This window comes from Dreissena polymorpha, chromosome 4 (assembly GCF_020536995.1).
Source record: "Dreissena polymorpha isolate Duluth1 chromosome 4, UMN_Dpol_1.0, whole genome shotgun sequence".
Classification (NCBI taxonomy): Eukaryota; Metazoa; Mollusca; class Bivalvia; order Myida; family Dreissenidae; genus Dreissena; species Dreissena polymorpha.
In genome coordinates, this window is record NC_068358.1 from 93825913 (window position 1) to 93850358 (window position 24446).

Consider the following 24446-nt stretch of genomic DNA (forward strand, 5'->3'; position numbering starts at 1 on the left):
TAATGTAAAAGAATAGACATCCCTTCCCATGGATGAATTACTCTTAGCAGCATTCAACAGACCTGACTGGAGCATTTCTGTAAACCGGTCAAGGGTTTGATGATGATGATGATGATGATGATGGTGATGATGATGATGATGATGATGATGATGATGATGATGATGATGATGATGATGATGATGATGATGATGATGATGATGATGATGATGATGATGATGATGATGATGATAATGATGATGATGATGATGATGGTGGTGATGATGATGATCATGATCATGATGATCATAATGATCATGATGATCATGATGATCACGATGATAAGGTAACTATAATTAGCATTGTTTCTATTTATAAAGCTTTAATCTAAGCATTTACTATTTTGAAAAATTCTAATCAATTCAAGTTGTTTACCTTTCTAATTAATTAAGGGCCTAATAAGCATATATTGCAAATACCAATTCGTATTTGCATTAATATAAAGACGGTAAAACATACTTCAATGCAAACGTGTAATTATGCTCACCTTTGTAATTTAACTCCAATAAACAAATGGGCACATCTCTGAAACAAGGCTTATAGAAAATTAGTGTTGGCTAACCGTTTACAATATAGTAGGGTTTAGCTCCTCGCGTCGTCAGCAAACAACATAGACAGTGAGTGTAATTGTTTTGTTTGCTTCCGTTTTGTGCGAGTGTTTATGCAGTTATGACACACACTTGACTTTTTTAACGGACAAATTATTCAGATACTATCAAAATTATGATAAGAAATAAGTCCAGAATGTAATTCTAATATATGAAATGAGAATTCGCGGTGATGATATTAAAGAGATCACATTACACAGTGTGTGAAAATACTGAGCTCAGGCCCGGGATTGAACCCACGACCTCCAGAGTGGTGGCTGTTGGAAGTGACCTTACTTTTACTACACTCCTCCCCCTTTTAATGTTTCAAGGCCCAGACACGCCCGCTACAGCATGTCTTGCATCAGCTTGGCCCTCCCAGAAACCATTAAACACCTCAGACCGACTCCCACATTCACAGTACTGTTTTGCCTCGTCGCCATTATTGTGAAAATACTGAGCTCAGGCCGGGGATTGAACCCACGACCTCCAGAGTGGTAGTCCGACACTTTAACCACGTCGCAAAAGAGCTAGCCCCACAGCAAGGCTGTTGGTAGTGACCTTATTTTTACTACACTCCTTTTAATCTTTAATCCTTGTCGCCAATAAAGTAAACCTAGTGGTAATATTACTAAAACACTATAGAAACTGGCCAGGGATTGGGAAAATACCTACTCCTGAGAACACGTCTTGCTCGGTCTACTACTGGATCATAAGAGAGCGTGAAAACACAGTTTGTAAACCCCACTTCCGCAAGAATAAGGGTAAAACCTGTACTTCCCATACCCGCCCGTACCGTACTGGATACGTCACAACACACTACCTCAATCGGCAGTTGCAATAATCCAAGCTATTGACTCCGGGTTGCTGGGAGTTGCAACTGATTACACGTTTATTCATGTAAAGATGCCACCTGGATTCCGGCTTTAATTAGAAAAATTAGCCACAAACTATTTTCTGTCATAAGTATAAAATAAACACAAATAGATCGTAAATATATTCAAAATGCACAAATTAAAACAAATTACGTGATTTGGTATGCTCGCATAATATTGACATGGGTGAAAGTGTTCCGTATTATAACGGAATTCCGTATTTCTTGGCTTCTCAGAGGTAGTTTTCGTGAATCATGTAAATCCGATGAGATTTTGTTGGGGGGGGTAGGCCATATGTCCAGCAATGCCGACAAACAAAATAAACAAAATACGCTCGATTCCAGACGTGATTAATTGGTTTCCCACTGTTCTGTTAACCCATATTTAATTATAGATTCGACGCAGCCATTGCTTCTCTATAAGTCTATCCCCCTGGGCGTATTGCTCTTTCATTTTCTATAGCCTCGCGAATCGTTCTATCGCTCTGGGCACTATTCGCCCGAAATAACATGTCTACCGCAAACCCTCTGCGCATGCAGAAGGCAGCATGGCGTCACCTCATTAGAATATTCTGACGAAATCTGCTGATAATTTACGATTCCTTTGTCTATGAAATGGTTTACCGCATGAAATAACTCGAAGTTAATCGTGAATCTGACTTGGTTTCCAAAAAAACGTTTTGATTGGTTTAAGTCAACCAATGGAAATCGACGTTATAAAACGGTCTTATCTCTCAAAAAAATATGGCGAACAAGTCAAAATAACTTCCGAAACCAAAAAAGCACGACCAAATCATGTATTTGCTTCAGGGGTTCGACACAAAAGAACTTAAAAGTGATGTGAAAAACAAGTGGCGATGGGAATGGCTCCATGAAAGAGACTCTCGCGGAGAGAAATGGGGAGATTGGTTTGACAAACAAACAAAAAATCATTCCAGGTAGCGCATATGATATTGTGATATCTGTTTCAAAACGATCAAGTACCAATCAAATGGGAAAAAGGCGTTCAAATCTCACGCCGAGGACGTTGCGCATGTGAAAAATTACCGGACGTGTAAATAAAATCATTAGTAAATAACTAGATAAGATATAAAAACAAATAACTTAAAAATACAAGACAGAAAATGTATTGCTATAACATCTTCATTGATCTATATTATACTGTAAATATTTGTATATAGTTGAGAAAGTTTAGTGTTATCTTAAAGATTTTGCCTATCACATTTGATCTACATGAAATGTTAAAGAAATAGATTGTGATATATTCTAGCCAAACTAACTGTTTTTTCTGTTTTGAATCACTTAAAAATACAGGTGTCTTTAAGCTAAGGAGCAGTGATTTCTTTGTTTCAAATAAGCTAAAATGCAGGAGCTTCCCCAGGCCCCCAGATTTATATTCAGTATTTTGGGAATTTCCTACTTTCACCCATGTATTGATATTAATCCAAAGTTTCAAACACGTCAACAGCCCATTTAAATGTGTATGTTTTTGCAATCGACAAAGCCGAGTATTACGCATTCGAAAATACACTATCGACTATCTCCGTAATCCTCAGACAGTGAAATAGATCTTGTGACTAATCAACCAATTGAAATATACCCTATATCTCCGAAACATCCGTAAAACAGATTGAATCGTCAATTCCAAACTTCGGCTTTCGGCTAACGGTTTTTTGTATAAAGTTTTTGTTATAAGTATTTCTCCACAAATCACTCCCAAATTAATGTCAGTGATAACAAGTATTTTGTTTGTTACAATGTTTTAGGTTGATTTAACTCAACTTTATAGACATATGTGAGACATAATTATTTTGCATAAAAAAATCGGTTAACAGAGCATTCAAGGAGAACTAGACCTCAATCTGTAATATTTTCTCACTAGCCCTACGGCCTAGGAATAAAATGAATCCTGACAAAACTTTTTCTTGATCTTTTGCGTAATGCAAGGTTTTTGCGCTCAATGTTTTTGTGCCAAAAAAAACATTTATATTTTGTGAAAAAAGTACATACCTGTATATTGTTGTGTTTCTAGACTGCAACACGGTAGTTTTGCAGTACTTAATATTCACTTGCATCTAGAAACCATCTTCATATATCAGATAAATTGTTTAATACACAAACATATTTAGCTCCACTTCATTGGATAATTGCCTTTTTATGAAGAAAATCCTTCAATTTTAACTGCGGTAGAAACAAAAACAACACCAGCTGTCCGCTATTGTTAATTATTTTTTCATCAGGTAGATACGCTGTAAATATGTTGAACAGCACAAATATTAAATTAAACATGAATAAACAAAAATCTGACAAACCATTTAAAGTAACAATCAATGATGTATATAACAATTTAAATATATGGAATTTAAGAAATAAAATAAATATCACAGTTATTTTCAAGCACTGTCTGATTTTTTTGTAAAAACAATTAAAATATAAAAAATCAAATATTATCAGAGTCTGAGTTTTAAGCCTTTTTGTTATAAAACATCTATTCATACTGGCAGCGGGAGATGTTTTCTGACAGATTTGACAAGTATGTCACGCAGGTTTGTTTATAAACAAAATACAGAGGGCGCGAATGAAATATGGCAAGATAATCCGACCCGCGAGTTAACCTTGTTTGAGTGACCTACAATTTTGTATATGATTAAACTATCACACTGGATCATTATAAACCTAAACAAACAAATCTATTCTTCATGCCATTTCAAACAAATTCTCAAGAGATTTTAATCGTTATTGGATGAGTAACTCACTCTACTAGTAGTAGAAGTAGTATTCAAAGATCATTTCTATATGTCATTGGCCAAAATGAAGTTTCAGGGAATTTAGCCTCTATATAAATATCTGTAAATTTATGTTTAACCTCTCATTTATATGAATATTCAATAACTTATACTAATGATAAGAATCAACAAATTCAATAACTTGTACTAATGATAAGAATCAACAACAGAAAAATGGTGTTCATTATTGCCACCAACTGATAACACAAAAGAATCATTTTCTCATTGATTCTCGTGCTCAAACTTAAAGTTTAAGACAAATTAACACTTTCATTTAAGCAATTTAAATATATTAAAATGAGTCTTCACCGTCACATATATAATCCACTATCCTGAATGGTTATGCTTCCATAGAAACAGATAAAAAACATCCTATATAAATGATTAATTTCTGAAATTTAGAATAACATTTCACCAGCGCTTTAAGTAAGCGTGAAGACTTAAATTACTATACATTATAAGGAACATCAGGTGGTGCCGAAAAAACAGTTTTTCCGTTCATTGTTCATTAAATCTAAATATGCAGTATATTTTTTATTTACAGATGAAGTTCTATATGCACTGTGAGAAGCCAGAGTTCACTGTTGTGCTGAAGCTAACTCCAACTAGTGAAACATTTCAGCATGCAATAGACATATTCAAGAAAAAGTTATGTGAAAAGTACCCCTCACTAGATGCATCAGTCATAGAATTATGTGCCAAAAATTGCAAAGGAAAGCAAATCAACACATTTGATACAATTAAACATAGTGTTCAAGAAGCAGAGGACATCTTTATTGACATTATTGATAAAAGTCCTGCCACCCAAGTTGTGGCTGCACCTAGCAAAAAGGTTACAGAAATTGAAACTGATCAACAGTCCCAGGGTATGATAAATGCTGCAATGATTCATGTTGGAAATGAAAGGTACAGGAAAGCTATAGAAATCTATAAGGATATTCTGAAGAAATATAAGAACCATACCTCAGCTTTGCAAGGATTGGTCCAGGTTTACTTGCGTGCTGATAGGCCAAGACAGGCTTTGAAATACACAGAAATGGGGATGAGGGCATTCCCTGAAAATGTTGAGTTTATGGTTTTAGCAGGTGAATGTTACATTGGCTGCAAAGATGCTGAAGCAGCACTTGACACTCTTATGAAGTGTGTTAAATATGCAAGAAGCAAAGGGGGCATGGGGAAAGAAGAAAAGCAAAACATCCAGCTACTTCTAGCTAAGGCATACTTGTTGAAAAATGAAAAGGACATGGCTATAACTGTATTGCAAGGCATCTTAAGAGAAAACCTTGACAATGATGATGCCTTGACTGAGTATGCTCAGCTTCTCTTTTCTCTTGGTCCTGAGCAGTGTGAAGAAGCAATGACAGTAATTCTAGGTGTTCTGGCTAGAAAACAGGGTGACAAAAGAGCGAAAGAAGTTTTTGCAGAGATGATGAGAGATGCAAAAGGAATGGAAGTGCTGAAAAAGGCTGCAAAATCCGTATTTAATGATTCAGCTGCGTTGGTGTATCTGGCATCTTGTTTAAGAGACCACAGTGTCATAAATTCGTCGCTTGAGCTTTTTGAAAATGCTCTTGAAATTAGCCCGAATGATCCAAGCATTGCTTTGATATATATTCATACACTTGAAGTGATTGATAATCATATAAAAATTCTAAATTTCGCACAAGATTTCATGAAAAGATATGATAGCCCAGGAATAGGATGTATGATGCATTCATGTTTAAATACTATTTATGACATCATTTTTAGTAACATCTTATCTGGTACAGGAGACAAGATTGAACTTGCAAAAGAGTTAGATTTTGAGACCCCTACCCCAGAGGCCAGCTATACATACACTGATGATGATAGATATTTCCTTGCATTTGTGTTCACTGTTGTCAAAGTCCTATTTGTCAATGGCCATTTGTGTGGCATTCCTTGGCTATTGAAAGTGATGAGTAGTTTCTATCAAGGAAGAGATTTACATAAAAGCAACATCAGAAATGAAGCTGCGTATTTCAACTGCATACATGAGATAATGAAAACATTCTCTGATCATCTACCTGACTTGAGGGCTGTTCCAGATGACAATGTTCTTTACTTTGTTGGAGACAGTCATTGCATTCCAGCTGCATGGCAAACGCTAAATGCTCAGGTATTTAAAACATTATTGATTACATTTAGAATGAGTCTTTGAAGGTGTAAAATAAATAAATGAGCAGAAATTTTCCATCTTAGTTCTTAATTTTCTTTATTTTTTACTCTTTGAGTGTGTTTTTGAACTCTTATGCTGTTGGTGCGTACACAATTTTAATGTAAATATGAGTTTTAATAATTGTGCTTGACTGTTCAATATTATAGCATGTCAAGAAGGAAAGGGTTTTGCTTCAGCTTACCCGACTTTATAAGCTGCATAAGGTGACAAATTTACTGTCAAATTTTGATACTTGATCTTAGCATTATAATTTTCGTACTCAATAGTACAGTCCATTTTAGCCACCCTGTGTTGAAAGAGTTAGGGAAGACAACTTTGTTATATTTGTTTCTGTTTAATTACAGGATCACAGTTATATAATAAAGCCTGTATTATCAACTGGAACCAAAATCTGGCACCTTCAGTCAGACTGTACCTTTTACCCAAAAGCCAACTTCTTTTCTGTGGTGAAGCGAATACCCAAGGCAGCTAAGGTTGTGTTTGGCCTTGGAGAAATAGATTGTAGGGAGGCTCTGCTGAAATGTTGGGAAAAGGCCAGGTACTAAGCGATACTGATTTGGCAGTATGACTGTTTTCATGCATGATTTAGGTACTATACCAACTGTTTTCATAATCATTCAATGACATGTGCATTTATATAATATATAAATTATATAAAAACATTGTGGCATGTGAAGGGCATTTTAACCTGACACTATAATGAGGCATGAATTAATTAAAGTGCCTAAATTATAAACATATGTACTTCTGTACTGAGACTGAGCAAAATTGATAAAAGAGTTCCACACAACAAATAGTCTGAATAACCATACCCGGTATTTGCATGTAATTGATAGTATGTTACTTGTGCACAAGCAAAAGCAAGAATTCATGTAGGAACCAATTGAAGCAAGTAATTGATGGCTATATAAGTATATCTTCAGGGTTGAAGGTTCTCATGTATAACTATCTGAGTTTCATGTATATGACTTCATAGAGATTAACTATATGTGTGGCAAACTATGCCAGCTTTGCCCAAGGTTGATGTTTTTTGTATTCTGATTGTAATGGTGTGTATCCTAATTAATATATTTTCTCATCATTTTCTCAGAAGCAAAGTGAACAAGGCTTCATGCAACTAGCATAAAAACAGAACAGTCTGTGACTTACTCGCAGTCGGTTCAGTTTTTTTGCAGTTTGCTGCGCATCATTTCTTAGAGTTGGAAATGAAGCCTTGAAAACTTGAATTTTGTAAGAAATGTTTTTAATTTAAAGGGATCTTTTCACGGTTTGGTAAATTGACAAAATTGAAAAAAGTTGTTTCAGATTCGCAAATTTTCGTTTTAGTTATGATATTTGTGAGGAAACAGTATTACTGAACATTTACCATAGTTCAATATAGCCATTATATGTATCTTTTGACGATTTGAAAACCTAAAAATTATAAAGTTTTGCAACGCGAAACGATTGAATAATTTGGAGAGTTCTGTTGTTGTCGTTTAAATTTACGAAACTACGAAGATTGCTTATATAATGTATAAAATACTTAAACTGTGTGTATCCGGCGGAATGGCCGAGAGGGCTAGTGCGTTTTTACTTCAGACTTACTCCAGGACTCCGGGGGTCACTGGTTTGAGCCCTGTTACCGGCTTCTTTTTTTTCCTTTTTTAAATTTTATTCTTGATTTTTTACTGGAGCTTTTAAGATCCAATGTTAACATTTATCAATATAAAGCATTAAATGACGAACTTCAAAATATGCCAAAATCTGTAAAAAGGCCCCTTAAATTGTATTTGCTAAGAGACTAAAACATGTGTTAAAGAGTGTATCTGAGTGGTCAAGGGTTCACTATTGCTTTTACAGATATGACAGAATAGAAGACGGAATGGAGGCAGTGATTGACATCTACCTTCAGGTGTTGAAGGACCTCCAGAGGGAGCATGGCTGGCAGATCTATGTTCACCCTCTTATGCCTGTACTGGACCTCACCAGGCCCATAGTGGTGCAGTTCAACAGGCTGCTGGCAACCAAGCTTCTTCGGGAACAAACCCTTCATTGGCTTAATTTCGTGAACGAGTTATTGACGGAGGATGGGAATGCGTTAAAGGCAGAATATGTATTTGATGGAACTCATGTGCATCCATGTTATGTGTCGTTACTGCAAAATGCTTTGGCTGAATACAATCTATAAATGCTTTGCACAAAACTGAATGTTTATAAGCCAAATATGCAACTGCAGTATTGTTTTAACTGTCAAGCCAGTTTGTTTGCCTGTTTGTGGTAATGTACCCAATTCTTGCCGTCACTCATCAAAATCTGACTGAATAAAAGAAGAAAAAGTAAAATAAGACCCCTTCTGTTTTTTTCCAGATAGGACTCTAGGTTTATACCCAGTCTGTTTGTCTGTCCATCGGTTTACAGAATCTGGATCATGTGATAACTCAAAAAGCCCTCGAGCTAAAGCTCAAAAAGCACTTCAACTAGGTTGATGAAACTCAGTATGTAGATAAAGGCCATATGGAGAATATGCATTATTTCCGTTGTTTCCATCGGACAAAAATTGTGACAGCTATGCTTCAGAAATAAGTACAAATGTCAAAAATTAATAGATCAAGCAAAAAATCAAAATATTCCTGATCTGTCCCACAAAACTTGTGGGTTCCTATGGTAACGGAAATATTGGAGTACTAAAATCTAGACCCTGCAACAACTTAAAAGTAAAGGTCAGCGTGGGGTAGTGATAATGGTGTCCCTCTAGTGACTGGGAGTAAATGGGTTCGATCCCACTGTGGGAGCGTTTTTAAGATTTCCCCAATAGACACCAAGTACTGGTTCAAGTCCCAGGAAACCTTTGGCTTTTGATGCAAGCTAAAGTTAATACATTTAAATTAAAAAAAAACTAATAAGTACTCAAGCAGTGTTGAGGAAACTCAGTGTGTGGATAGGGTGCCATAATTGGATTAGTTTAGTATTTTTGTTGCACAGTATTGTGGTTCCTGGTTTTAACTATAATTTTACCCATTAACAACCTTGAGATGTTGTTCTTATCCCCACATTAGTCTGGTAGAGGACTGCTGTTTTGTCTGTGACAAAGCTCTTGTTAAATTTAGATCGTAGAAACATTTCAGAAAAATATGATTATATAATCAAATTCAGTATGGTATGCTTAACTTAATTATTCTAGGTATTTGTATTTCATTTATTATCCGCAATAGCTTGGCCATAAGCGTCGTGATAAACGATAAAAATTGAAATGAAAAAGAAACAAGAGCAATTTAAGCTGTTTCCAAATATGTGTTTCAATTCTTCAAGATCGTGAACATTGCTCGGCTGACTTCATACTTTCAGCTAAGCTTCAGTCTTGCTTTTGCATTATTTTTCAAACAAAATAATCAAACAAGGTTGTTTTTGCTTTATTTTTCAAAAACAATATTCTAATGAGGTTGGTTGTGTTGGTGAAACAAGGCGTACTTGGAAGTTTTATGACTTTATACATATTTATAAAAGAATGGTACCATCAATGGTTTGTTTTTGTCAGCTCAATGAGAAACATAGACATATGAATTGGTACATGAAATAACTATAATTTACACAAAAATATATTTCAGCCCTTACTGAAACTTTGATGGCTGTGTTTTTCTAAAAAGGAGTATTTTCTCAGATTTTATTTGTGAAAATATAATTTTCATAAACTGCCCACATATATAAAAGAAGATAAGCTCTACAATCCATCAAGATTATGCTGATCATACAGTTCCATGGAAAACCTAAAAACCAATTAAACCCAGGTATGAAAAAACCCTTGTTTAAACAGAGTAATTTTGAAGCAGAGCTTTTTAAAATTCAGCTGAAGAACCAACACCATTGAGCTGGCATCTAAAAGACATGGCAGGTGGTAGGAGGCATTAAAGAGGTGAACACAACCACCAGAGAAGTTGTTTGCCAGCGCTTAGTGATCCAAGCCTTGAAGGGATTTGTTACATTTAGATTAGTTAGTTATCAAAATAAGGATTCTAAAATGCCATTATTCAGGTGAACTTTTGGGGCATCGAGACCCTCTTGTGTTTAGCTCACTGAAGCATGCTGATTTTTAGCTATCGGGATCACCTTATGCATCTTGTCATTCTTTATCAGTGGTAAATGTTTAAATGGTAACTACTCTAGCTGGCATGTTAAACTCATTTTGATGAAACTTGTTTGAATGTTTATCTTAACAATATCAAGGCTGAGTTCGTATCTATGTCACATGCATTTATAAAAAAAGGTTGAATCTTCAAGACATCTTACCATCCTAGAGGCCACATTTACGACTCAATCTTGATGCATTTTTTATTTGAATTTTTATTTTGATAATATTAATGCTTTGTTTGAATCTAGGTCAAGTGGGGTTAAAAATTGTCACTAGGTAGTCACTTTAACATTATGTTCACCTTGAGTCGCGGTGAGCGCTTCAGTGCCATCATTGCCCTCATGTTTACAGTGACCCTGATCCCACCATCTTATATGCAATCCAGAGCAATGCCTGAATGAGGTTTCTATGGATGAAGTTTCAGTAAATATCTTAAAACGGTTTTGAGTTGTATTTAAGAACAGCGTAAACTCTATATGTCCATTTACTACATGGATCAGTGATTGTTTGGGGGGAGGGGGTAGGTGTGGGGGGATAAGTCAAAACAACACTTACTCGTTGAATTGCACAAAATAGGTACATGTACAAAATATATAATATAAACGAGAGCACAATTTTTGTACCTTTTATTACTCATACTTAAAATTATGTAAAAAAAAAACAACTCTAGCACTATCCTAAGACTACAATAATTATTCATTTATCATAATGTTCAGTATTGTTAATCAATACTATTCACTAGTCTTTTAATCATGCCGCATCAACTTACTTCACAAACCTACATGTATGACAGTTTATTAAGGCAAAAGAAAAACGCAGCTTCAAAATATTAAGGCATGTTGAATTTTGTTTAAAACCAGAGATGTGTTTGTCAGAAACACAATGCCCCCTACTGCGCCGCTTTGATTTTTTTAAATTATATCCCTTAAAAAAATATTACTTTCCTTGTACGAATGATCTGTACCTGCCAAATGATAAATAGAAATTATCTCCCTTTAAAGCTTGTTACTGCATTTATTTATTTTTATCTTTGACCTTGAAGGATGACCTGGATCTTTCACCACTCAAAATGTGCAGCTTCATGAGATACGCGTGCATGCCAAATATCAATATCAGGTTGCTATCTTCAATATTACAAAAGTTATGGGCAATGTTAAAAGTTTTTGGACGGACAGACACACAGACAGACGGACGGACAGTTCAACTGCTATATGCCACCCTACCGGGGGCATGAAAACAACAGGAAATCAAACTAAAAGTGACAAAAAAACGGGGTTGGAAACGAAAATATCTATAATATTTATAGAAATGGAACAAACTGCTGTCATTATGGAAATAACAACATATGTCAATAAACATCAAGTATGGTCCCAAATTGGCAAACTTTGTAATTAAAGTGGCCACACTGGTGATTTTTTATCAAGAGCACAATGAATGCAGGTATGACCTTTTTTTACTGAGATTCCATATCATTATGCCTGTCAGACTTGAACTTCAAGAAAGTCTTAACTTGATCTGTTTTGGTTTGAAATGAAACAAAAACTGCAATTACATGTATGTTTTATGATTATAAACAAACTAGAGTAGAAAAAATTAAAATTAAAGATGACACTTCGATACCATACAGAATACATGTAGTCACCATGGTTACATTTCTTCCTACTTTTCACTTGTGGCAGTCACTATCACAGATCACTGTCTTCAACACTAGTCAAAATGTCACATAATAATGTTGCTTTCAAATTTTTTCAGGACAGTTTCATTGGTCGCAATGGTTTGGCATAGATTGGCATCATGGCGTGGGTGAACAGAAATGCAAAAAGACCAATCAGCAAAAACAGCGCACAGCCTGCTATCAACAATGACCGGTATATGACGGAGTAATCATAAATCTGTGAAAAGATAGACAGACAAAATATTTAACATAGTTAAACATCAGTAACAAAACACATTTTTAACCCTCTCCCACTCAGAAGCAAAGTGAAAATGGCTATGTGCAAACAGCATAAAACAAGAACAGTCTGCCAGTAACTTGCAGTCTGTTCAGTTTTATGCTGTTTGCTGCTCATCAGTATCTAGGGGTCGGAATTGAAGCCTTTAAAACTTGATTTAAGTAAGAAAGGTCTTTAATTAAATTTAATTTTCTAAGGGACTACAAATGCGTCAAAGTATGTATCTAAGCAGTACAAAGTTAAATCATGGAAAGGAAATTGAGCCAATTAATCTATTATGTCCAATTGTTATTCAGTTTTTTGTAATGAGATGTTGATGCCCTTTAATATCAAAATTGGTCTCTTTCTCTATCAAGAATATCAAGTATACTTAATTTCTAATATGCAGACCTTTGCTTGGGAAGCAGACAACAACAACAAGCGAGGCATGGTATTGTAATGCGCATAGGGGGTTAGAGGGTAAGGTTTAGGGTAAGGGTTAGTGTTAAGGGTCTGGTTAGGGTTAGGATAAGCTTTAACCCATACCTTAACCTGACCCATAACACTAACCCTAACCTAACCATAACACGGTTATCTCCCCTATACCATGCCTCGCTCGTTGTAATTGTCCTCTTCCCCCTTTGCTAAGATTAAATATTGAGTTACAAGCCCTTGTGACCTTCACCACTGACTGAAACAAGATGCTGCGTTCAATAAATGCATATGCCCTCAGTGGATGCTTTGTCAGTATTGATTTTATTGGCCAATTTGATTAAATTCCATAGTAAGTCGATGTCAAGGTGAAAATGATGTCAAGTGTAGCAGGTAGTATTAATGTACGACAAAAAAACATAATTTTGGGTTAACCATGAATATGGACCTTATGAATAAGTCTTACACCAAACGTTGTCAAGGTCAAGGTCAAAAAGGGGTCATGTGATGTGGATATGAAGATTGGGTTTATATGCAGCATTTATGCTAGTATCAAAGTTGTGCAGGAAATATTGATGTTAGAAAAAACATCTTTTCTGGGTTAATCCAAGACTTCTGACCGTCTGAATAAATCCAATAGTAGGTCAAGGTCAAAATACGGTAAGGTGAAGTCGGTGTGTTAAGAGTGTTCATAGATAACATCCATGCAAGTATCATAGCTTTGTAGTTTGGGGTTTTGATGTTAGATGAAATGTGTCATTTCAGGTTAACCAAGAGTTCTGACCTTTCAAATAAGTCAATGTCCAAAAGTCAGTAATTGTCAAGGTGAGGTCAAAGTGTTCAACAACATTCAAGTATCAAAGCTTTTTAGGAAGCATTATAAATGATATTCAAAACTTGTCATTTGGGGTTTACCTCTTAATATGGACAAGAAAACACAGACAGGCCAATCACTAGATACCTCCAAGTTCCTGTAAATGCTCCGGGCATACACAATTATTTAACGTTTTTAACCTGTTACCACTTAAATATGTATTATGATGCGTTTGTAGTCCCTTATAAAGTTAAATTTGATTAAAGACCTTTCTTACTAGATTCAAGTTTTAAAGGCTTCATTTCCAACCATAAGTTACTGATGAACACCTAACAGCTTAAACCTGAACAGACGGCGAGTTATTCACAGGCTGTTCTGGTTTTATGCTGTATGCACATAGCAATATTTACTTTGCTTCTGAGTGGGAAAGGGTTAATCATTGTTGAGTATGAAATTGTTATGCTTTGAAAGAATAATGATTAAGTCAGGTCTAATGTATTGCTTTGGCAACGAAGGCTACCATATTGAAATGAGAACTTATTTTACAGGAAAATCTTGCCATAAGTGATAATTGCCATGAAAAGCATGTATTAGCACCTAGGCATTGCTTTTCAATAAGTTGTAAATAACTCTTGTTAGCACCAAGGTGTTGCTTATTCACTGCAAATGTCAATCTGACCTACAATCACTCGATTACTGCAGCTTTATTGCAAGATCCCAGGAACAATCTTACAGAGTTGAATTTACAGCTTACAGGCGTTGGTGTTGTTTAGAATAAGAATTCATTCATTTTCACTTTGCTTCTGAGTGGGAAAGGGTTAATCTTCAAGATCTTATCATTAGGTAAATGTGTACACCTTAATATTTAAAGGATTCTTTTAAGTTTCAAGTAGGGATGGCATCGAATTCCTATATCGGTATTCGAATATTCGCAAATCTATTCAATCGAATATTCGAATATTCGCATAAAATGGCTGGCTCGATATAACTTCTTTTACTCAGTTTCGTATCCAGTTGCGATATTTAATATAAATTGACACAGAAATACAATTGAATATACAATTGTTGTGATGAGAAATAGATAGAAAATGTAGCTTTATTGTAAAAACAAACTTTGATAAAGCCTATTGAAGCGAAATATATCAGAAAAGAGTGAAACTTGTTCTGTGTTAACTTCCATTGCTTTGTAAGTTATATCTGTATGCTGAATACGATGCTGTTTGCTAAAATTGCTATCAAATAATTGTATCGCTGTCGGCTAATACTATGACCGATTCTGTAATCGGGCACAAATAGAAGAGAAAATATCATGTTATATCATTTTATTTTTATTTGAAATGTTAAAGTAACGATTGCGTGTACATTTTTATAAAGAAACATATCATAAGGCATGCAAAGTACACCACATATTCAAGAACAAATATAAGGAAAAACATCATGTCATATAATTTTATTTTGCTTTATAACGTACTTTTATGCAAGAACGACACACTTTTGTCATTTTTTGCGCTGAACGATTAATGCACTTTCTTTGCAAAATCAACAAGCACAATACTAACACAAAGTCGTATTTATCCGAACGAGAATAATGTCATATGTCGTTGCCTAGCCGCCCGATGCCGGTTAGAATCCAAGAAGCCCGTAGTAGGTTACGTAAAGCGTGCCTCGATGTAGCATTCTAACACAGCACGTGCCAAATTTCATATAAACAGAGAAGAAATCGTCAATGGGTTATTCTGGAATAATTATGGGCGGAGCTTATACATTGAAAGCACGCGCTGTAACAAAACATGCCGATACATTTTCCACCAGCGTAATAATCCGGTATTTTATGAATGAAAGTCGGAGATCTGATCGACAGATCAGGTGAAATATAAATTATGCGCAAAATGAGTAATATACTCATTTTAATGGCTGTTCATACTGTGATCACAGAAACTTAATTATTATTCGCCAGTCAAATGAAGTCGGTAATTGGCACCCCATTGACAAACAACAGTTCGGGGACTTTCTTAGAGTGTGATATTGCATTGCGCAATCAACGCTGATACGGGCCGCGTTATCAGTTTGACCAGGTATGTGTATTAGCGTACTAATACACATACCTGGTTTGACACGGAGAACGTCACATCAGACATGTTAATATCAAGTGATTTCAGTAGCCAATTAGTAAGCGGCTCGCAGGTCATTACAAACTAAGGCAGTTACGTTTGAAAAAAATGCGAATATGCGAATATCAATTATGTCATTCGAATACTGACCATTCAATCGAATATTCGAATAATTGTGCCATCCCTAGTTTCAAGGCAATGGACCAGTGGTAGCGCATTAAATTTGCTCTCAAAGACCCTATGTTAATGCAATCCCCAAACAAGATCTGTCTACATTAAACTTTTCTCTAATTGACATAGTATTATGGCTCTTCACTCTATTTCTGTTAGCATTTGGTACCATTTACCTTTGTAGATGAAGCTAAGGAGTCTTCCCTAGGCAGGACCAACAGAATAATGCTGAAGAGCAATGCCACTAGTACCATCACTATTCCAATATTCCTGAAACAGTGTGGACATCATGCATACATCAATGGGATTATTATACAATACAAAGTCATGTAAATTTATTCCTTTAAAGGGACTCACTTCATCACAGTTTGTAAACATATCAATTTTTCTAAAAAATGTCATAGATAAATAAAGTAACTTATGCATCAGATTTAAACAAGAAGGCCTAAATGCCATTAAACACACTTAGAACCTAAACTTTAGAATGGCAAAAACAACAAGAATATGATATCATATCTACATGTACTGAAAATAATAGTTCACCCCAACATCCTGCCAAAATCGTGATAGTACGGTAACTTGACATCGTTTAAGGGCAATTCATGTGCATATTATTTTCTGCAAAACAAAACTTGAAAGTGGGCAGTTGAAAGACTGCCATGCTACATGTCAAATACCAATAAACTCCCCTCCCCCCAGCTTCATATGAGATTTTTAAAAAAAAGAAACACTATGGTGGGGGTAACTGTTACCTCAAAGGCATGATTCTAACAAACTACGTAAAGGGCAACCATGGGATGCTAAATATACACATCTTTGCCTTTTTTATTTTGCCATACAAGTCTAAATAAATCAAGTAACCCCTAGGTCATGGTCATTCTCAAATCATTGGTCATTTGAACAAACTTAGTACCACACAAGTTTCTAGACAATTTTACACACAGTCTGCATCAAAAACCTACAGTCTAAGCACAAGTCTATCAAATTCCCATCCAAGTTTCCACGCTTATATTCTGATTAAGCTATATCCGTAAGTTTTAAATCGTTTCAACTTGAACTACACAGTCTTCTTAAGTTTGCTTCTAAGTGCTGATTCAAAAATACAATGTTGAGGAAAATGTCAAACAGGTAATTCTCACAAACCAGTACCAGATTTCAACACATAAATTGAAGTTACTAACACAACTATATCACTTGGATTATTCTAGAAATAATATAATACATGTACCTAGTTATATAAAATTAACTCAATATATGTATGCTATGCAGAAATTCAGTTGAATCAATTTTGCTAGGTTAAGTAAATGTGTAACCTGTCTCTATAGCTTATATGTAATATTTTGAAGTATAACAAAGGTCCTTTGACCTTTATTATGAAAACTTAAAAACAAGAGTAATCAAAATTGAGGAATTAATGTAATAATTTTGAGCGATATCTCTCAAGCCAATACAGAGCACACTAGATTACCAGCTTTTCACTCACTGCTGCCTATCTTGTATATACATTTATATGTATATAAGGCCTCTAATTTTCAAAGATTTTAAATAAAAGGTACACACTTTTGCCTATGGGGTCATTTTAATATGGATAATGCATATTTTGTTTGAATATAATCCCTTAAAGCTTTTCCTTAGAATTTATCTAGAGGAAAATCTTAACCTTTCCTATATGCTAAGCCTAAATGTAGCTGCGCAGTAAACAATTCAACAAACAATTAAGTTTCTAAGAATTATTTAACTCCTGTGAAATCCATGTCAAATGTGTTTATTTACAGCATATTTAACTACCAAAAGCCCATAGTTCAATTCAATCTGCAATAGCATTCACTACTTGCATGATTCACCTATTTCTGGTGAAGTCACATCAAAGGGATGTTCCTCCATTGAAAATTGGAGATACACGTGTTGGGTTTACAATAGTTAGTTCGTTTGCTTCACTTTGCAATTTATATGAAAATGTCTTTTAAGGGGACCAACAGAATATAAAAATGTGTGGACAATGGATTAATGTATAATTATTTTAGATGAAGTAAGCTTTAGAATTGAAGTAGAACATGTTTTTTTCCTCACTTTTTAGTTTTTTGTTTTTCTTTTCAATGGTAGTAATGATAGTAAACTGAGATGTCATCAAAAGAGTCTTGTTCTAATGTAAATAAAATCATCATCATAATATGTCACTGTACCATAAGTCATGTCTAAAAAATTCAACCCATACAGGTAGTTGCAAAAATTCAACTCTCAGCTTTATAACCCAACGGTTTGCTGCCGTTGCAATGCGCCGTCTTTTGTCCAAAGGTGCAGATTTTGATCACTGTCGCAAGGGCTAAGGAACACTGGAGCTGCAAATACTTATCAATGTTTACCTGTATAAATCACAAACTTGCAAATGGTAGCATTAAAGCAAGAAATAATGGCTCTGTAGTTACTTTGTTTTTTGTTTTTGTCCGCTTTGTATTTTGTTTAGTTGCATGCAAAGGATAACATCCGAAGGTTGTAATTCAGCTAAATTTTGTATGTTTTTTAAGTTTATTCATCACTTTTCTTTATTTGTCACAAAAGAGGTCTGATAAGGGATGGGCATTGATCAGCTGCGGAAAACTGTGAACTACTATATGGACTACTGATATGCTATATGTTGGTTGAGTCATGGGCAATTTTCATAAATAAATTACATCTCAAATATTGTATAAATATATAACCATGAATCATTACGAAAATACTTCTTTATATTTTGTCTTTTGATTTCTTGCCTTTTTTCCAAATGTTTTATCATCTGTTTACATCAAAATAATCAAATGTGTTGACTGTGTCAAACTGGCAAATTGAAAGTAAGGTTCTGGTTGAGTCGTGGGTTTTGATAAGCTGTTCCAATTTTAAGAATGTGCATGCTGTAAACATAATTAACAACAAGATGTGTTTGTGAAACACAATGTCCCCCTATATGATGTTTGACCTTGAAGGATGACATTGACCTTGACCCTTCACCACTCAAAATGTGCAGCTCCATGAGATACACATGCATGTCAAATATAAAATTGCTAGCTTCAATATTGCAGAAGTTACATTACATTAGCAATTTTGACCCATATATTTGACCTAGAAGGATGACCTTGACCTTTCACCACTCAAAATGTGCAGCTCCATGAGATACACATGCATGCCAAATATCAAGTTGCTATCTTCAATATTGCAAAAGTATTCATAAAATAAGCGATTTGGGCCACATATATTTGACCTCTGACCTCAGCTTTGCAAGGATTGGTCCAGGTTTACTTGCGTGCTGATAGGCCAAGACAGGCTTTGAAATACACAGAAATGGGGATGAGGGCATTCCCTGAAAATGTTGAGTTTATGGTTTTAGCAGGTGAATGTTACATTGGCTGCAAAGATGCTGAAGCAGCACTTGACACTCTTATGAAGTGTGTTAAATATGCAAGAAGCAAAGGGGGCATGGGGAAAGAAGAAAAGCAAAACATCCAGCTACTTCTAGCTAAGGCATACTTGTTGAAAAATGAAAAGGACATGGCTATAACTGTATTGCAAGGCATCTTAAGAGAAAACCTTGACAATGATGATGCCTTGACTGAGTATGCTCAGCTTCTCTTTTCTCTTGGTCCTGAGCAGTGTGAAGAAGCAATGACAGTAATTCTAGGTGTTCTGGCTAGAAAACAGGGTGACAAAAGAGCGAAAGAAGTTTTTGCAGAGATGATGAGAGATGCAAAAGGAATGGAAGTGCTGAAAAAGGCTGCAAAATCCGTATTTAATGATTCAGCTGCGTTGGTGTATCTGGCATCTTGTTTAAGAGACCACAGTGTCATAAATTCGTCGCTTGAGCTTTTTGAAAATGCTCTTGAAATTAGCCCGAATGATCCAAGCATTGCTTTGATATATATTCATACACTTGAAGTGATTGATAATCATATAAAAATTCTAAATTTCGCACAAGATTTCATGAAAAGATATGATAGCCCAGGAATAGGATGTATGATGCATTCATGTTTAAATACTATTTATGACATCATTTTTAGTAACATCTTATCTGGTACAGGAGACAAGATTGAACTTGCAAAAGAGTTAGATTTTGAGACCCCTACCCCAGAGGCCAGCTATACATACACTGATGATGATAGATATTTCCTTGCATTTGTGTTCACTGTTGTCAAAGTCCTATTTGTCAATGGCCATTTGTGTGGCATTCCTTGGCTATTGAAAGTGATGAGTAGTTTCTATCAAGGAAGAGATTTACATAAAAGCAACATCAGAAATGAAGCTGCGTATTTCAACTGCATACATGAGATAATGAAAACATTCTCTGATCATCTACCTGACTTGAGGGCTGTTCCAGATGACAATGTTCTTTACTTTGTTGGAGACAGTCATTGCATTCCAGCTGCATGGCAAACGCTAAATGCTCAGGTATTTAAAACATTATTGATTACATTTAGAATGAGTCTTTGAAGGTGTAAAATAAATAAATGAGCAGAAATTTTCCATCTTAGTTCTTAATTTTCTTTATTTTTTACTCTTTGAGTGTGTTTTTGAACTCTTATGCTGTTGGTGCGTACACAATTTTAATGTAAATATGAGTTTTAATAATTGTGCTTGACTGTTCAATATTATAGCATGTCAAGAAGGAAAGGGTTTTGCTTCAGCTTACCCGACTTTATAAGCTGCATAAGGTGACAAATTTACTGTCAAATTTTGATACTTGATCTTAGCATTATAATTTTCGTACTCAATAGTACAGTCCATTTTAGCCACCCTGTGTTGAAAGAGTTAGGGAAGACAACTTTGTTATATTTGTTTCTGTTTAATTACAGGATCACAGTTATATAATAAAGCCTGTATTATCAACTGGAACCAAAATCTGGCACCTTCAGTCAGACTGTACCTTTTACCCAAAAGCCAACTTCTTTTCTGTGGTGAAGCGAATACCCAAGGCAGCTAAGGTTGTGTTTGGCCTTGGAGAAATAGATTGTAGGGAGGCTCTGCTGAAATGTTGGGAAAAGGCCAGGTACTAAGCGATACTGATTTGGCAGTATGACTGTTTTCATGCATGATTTAGGTACTATACCAACTGTTTTCATAATCATTCAATGACATGTGCATTTATATAATATATAAATTATATAAAAACATTGTGGCATGTGAAGGGCATTTTAACCTGACACTATAATGAGGCATGAATTAATTAAAGTGCCTAAATTATAAACATATGTACTTCTGTACTGAGACTGAGCAAAATTGATAAAAGAGTTCCACACAACAAATAGTCTGAATAACCATACCCGGTATTTGCATGTAATTGATAGTATGTTACTTGTGCACAAGCAAAAGCAAGAATTCATGTAGGAACCAATTGAAGCAAGTAATTGATGGCTATATAAGTATATCTTCAGGGTTGAAGGTTCTCATGTATAACTATCTGAGTTTCATGTATATGACTTCATAGAGATTAACTATATGTGTGGCAAACTATGCCAGCTTTGCCCAAGGTTGATGTTTTTTGTATTCTGATTGTAATGGTGTGTATCCTAATTAATATATTTTCTCATCATTTTCTCAGAAGCAAAGTGAACAAGGCTTCATGCAACTAGCATAAAAACAGAACAGTCTGTGACTTACTCGCAGTCGGTTCAGTTTTTTTGCAGTTTGCTGCGCATCATTTCTTAGAGTTGGAAATGAAGCCTTGAAAACTTGAATTTTGTAAGAAATGTTTTTAATTTAAAGGGATCTTTTCACGGTTTGGTAAATTGACAAAATTGAAAAAAGTTGTTTCAGATTCGCAAATTTTCGTTTTAGTTATGATATTTGTGAGGAAACAGTATTACTGAACATTTACCATAGTTCAATATAGCCATTATATGTATCTTTTGACGATTTGAAAACCTAAAAATTATAAAGTTTTGCAACGCGAAACGATTGAATAATTTGGAGAGTTCTGTTGTTGTCGTTTAAATTTACGAAACTACGAAGATTGCTTATATAATGTATAAAATACTTAAACTGTGTGTATCCGGCGGAATGGCCGAGAGGGCTAGTGCGTTTTTACTTCAGACTTACTCCAGGACTCCGGGGGTCACTGGTTTGAGCCCTGTTACCGGCTTCTTTTTTTTCCTTTTTTAAATTTTATTCTTGATTTTTTACTGGAGCTTTTAAGATCCAATGTTAACATTTATCAATATAAAGCATTAAATGACGAACTTCAAAATATGCCAAAATCTGTAAAAAGGCCCCTTAAATTGTATTTGCTAAGAGACTAAAACATGTGTTAAAGAGTGTATCTGAGTGGTCAAGGGTTCACTATTGCTTTTACAGATATGACAGAATAGAAGACGGAATGGAGGCAGTGATTGACATCTACCTTCAGGTGTTGAAGGACCTCCAGAGGGAGCATGGCTGGCAGATCTATGTTCACCCTCTTATGCCTGTACTGGACCTCACCAGGCCCATAGTGGTGCAGTTCAACAGGCTGCTGGCAACCAAGCTTCTTCGGGAACAAACCCTTCATTGGCTTAATTTCGTGAACGAGTTATTGACGGAGGATGGGAATGCGTTAAAGGCAGAATATGTATTTGATGGAACTCATGTGCATCCATGTTATGTGTCGTTACTGCAAAATGCTTTGGCTGAATACAATCTATAAATGCTTTGCACAAAACTGAATGTTTATAAGCCAAATATGCAACTGCAGTATTGTTTTAACTGTCAAGCCAGTTTGTTTGCCTGTTTGTGGTAATGTACCCAATTCTTGCCGTCACTCATCAAAATCTGACTGAATAAAAGAAGAAAAAGTAAAATAAGACCCCTTCTGTTTTTTTCCAGATAGGACTCTAGGTTTATACCCAGTCTGTTTGTCTGTCCATCGGTTTACAGAATCTGGATCATGTGATAACTCAAAAAGCCCTCGAGCTAAAGCTCAAAAAGCACTTCAACTAGGTTGATGAAACTCAGTATGTAGATAAAGGCCATATGGAGAATATGCATTATTTCCGTTGTTTCCATCGGACAAAAATTGTGACAGCTATGCTTCAGAAATAAGTACAAATGTCAAAAATTAATAGATCAAGCAAAAAATCAAAATATTCCTGATCTGTCCCACAAAACTTGTGGGTTCCTATGGTAACGGAAATATTGGAGTACTAAAATCTAGACCCTGCAACAACTTAAAAGTAAAGGTCAGCGTGGGGTAGTGATAATGGTGTCCCTCTAGTGACTGGGAGTAAATGGGTTCGATCCCACTGTGGGAGCGTTTTTAAGATTTCCCCAATAGACACCAAGTACTGGTTCAAGTCCCAGGAAACCTTTGGCTTTTGATGCAAGCTAAAGTTAATACATTTAAATTTAAAAAAAACTAATAAGTACTCAAGCAGTGTTGAGGAAACTCAGTGTGTGGATAGGGTGCCATAATTGGATTAGTTTAGTATTTTTGTTGCACAGTATTGTGGTTCCTGGTTTTAACTATAATTTTACCCATTAACAACCTTGAGATGTTGTTCTTATCCCCACATTAGTCTGGTAGAGGACTGCTGTTTTGTCTGTGACAAAGCTCTTGTTAAATTTAGATCGTAGAAACATTTCTGAAAAATATGATTATATAATCAAATTCAGTATGGTATGCTTAACTTAATTATTCTAGGTATTTGTATTTCATTTATTATCCGCAATAGCTTGGCCATAAGCGTCGTGATAAACGATAAAAATTGAAATGAAAAAGAAACAAGAGCAATTTAAGCTGTTTCCAAATATGTGTTTCAATTCTTCAAGATCGTGAACATTGCTCGGCTGACTTCATACTTTCAGCTAAGCTTCAGTCTTGCTTTTGCATTATTTTTCAAACAAAATAATCAAACAAGGTTGTTTTTGCTTTATTTTTCAAAAACAATATTCTAATGAGGTTGGTTGTGTTGGTGAAACAAGGCGTACTTGGAAGTTTTATGACTTTATACATATTTATAAAAGAATGGTACCATCAATGGTTTGTTTTTGTCAGCTCAATGAGAAACATAGACATATGAATTGGTACATGAAATAACTATAATTTACACAAAAATATATTTCAGCCCTTACTGAAACTTTGATGGCTGTGTTTTTCTAAAAAGGAGTATTTTCTCAGATTTTATTTGTGAAAATATAATTTTCATAAACTGCCCACATATATAAAAGAAGATAAGCTCTACAATCCATCAAGATTATGCTGATCATACAGTTCCATGGAAAACCTAAAAACCAATTAAACCCAGGTATGAAAAAACCCTTGTTTAAACAGAGTAATTTTGAAGCAGAGCTTTTTAAAATTCAGCTGAAGAACCAACACCATTGAGCTGGCATCTAAAAGACATGGCAGGTGGTAGGAGGCATTAAAGAGGTGAACACAACCACCAGAGAAGTTGTTTGC

At 35.2% G+C, this 24446-nt stretch overlaps 2 protein-coding genes across 5 annotated transcripts in view; one reads left to right on the plus strand and one right to left on the minus strand.

The window, feature by feature from the left end:
- The first annotated feature begins 543 nt into the window (after positions 1–543).
- Positions 544–22851, plus strand: LOC127879670 (uncharacterized). 3 transcript variants are annotated; one of them, XM_052426651.1, is made up of 4 exons: positions 544–654; positions 4829–6421; positions 6826–7019; positions 8324–8808. In XM_052426651.1, the coding sequence occupies exons 2-4, from the start codon at positions 4829–4831 to the stop codon at positions 8649–8651; spliced, it is 2115 nt and encodes a 704-aa protein (XP_052282611.1). In that variant the 5' UTR covers positions 544–654; the 3' UTR covers positions 8652–8808. The 3 variants fall into 3 exon arrangements, with proteins under 3 accessions (XP_052282611.1, XP_052282613.1, XP_052282612.1); XM_052426653.1 differs by lacking the exon at positions 8324–8808 and adding an exon at positions 22367–22851 and having other exon boundaries at positions 546–654; XM_052426652.1 differs by lacking the exons at positions 6826–7019; positions 8324–8808 and adding exons at positions 20869–21062; positions 22367–22851 and having other exon boundaries at positions 546–654.
- The window catches only part of LOC127879673 (transmembrane protein 218-like), a 30352-nt gene continuing 17106 nt past the window's right edge, over positions 11201–24446 (minus strand). Inside the window, exons 2-3 of one of the 2 annotated variants that reach the window (XM_052426665.1) lie at positions 16225–16318; positions 11201–12481 (exon numbers count right to left, since the gene is read on the minus strand). In XM_052426665.1, the coding sequence (XP_052282625.1) occupies positions 12338–12481; positions 16225–16318 (238 nt within the window). In that variant the 3' untranslated portion in view covers positions 11201–12337. The remainder of the gene's footprint in view (positions 12482–16224; positions 16319–24446) is intronic. The other variant, XM_052426664.1, reaches the window with a different exon arrangement.

Bases quoted from the DNA above. Each gene is read 5' to 3' on its own strand.
- LOC127879670 (XM_052426651.1), top strand. From the start codon at position 4,829: ATGAAGTTCTATATGCACTGTGAGAAGCCAGAGTTCACTGTTGTGCTG. The intron at 6,422-6,825 runs GTATTTAAAACA...GTTTAATTACAG, and splicing joins GGCAAACGCTAAATGCTCAG to GATCACAGTTATATAATAAA. The intron at 7,020-8,323 runs GTACTAAGCGAT...TTGCTTTTACAG, and splicing joins AAATGTTGGGAAAAGGCCAG to ATATGACAGAATAGAAGACG.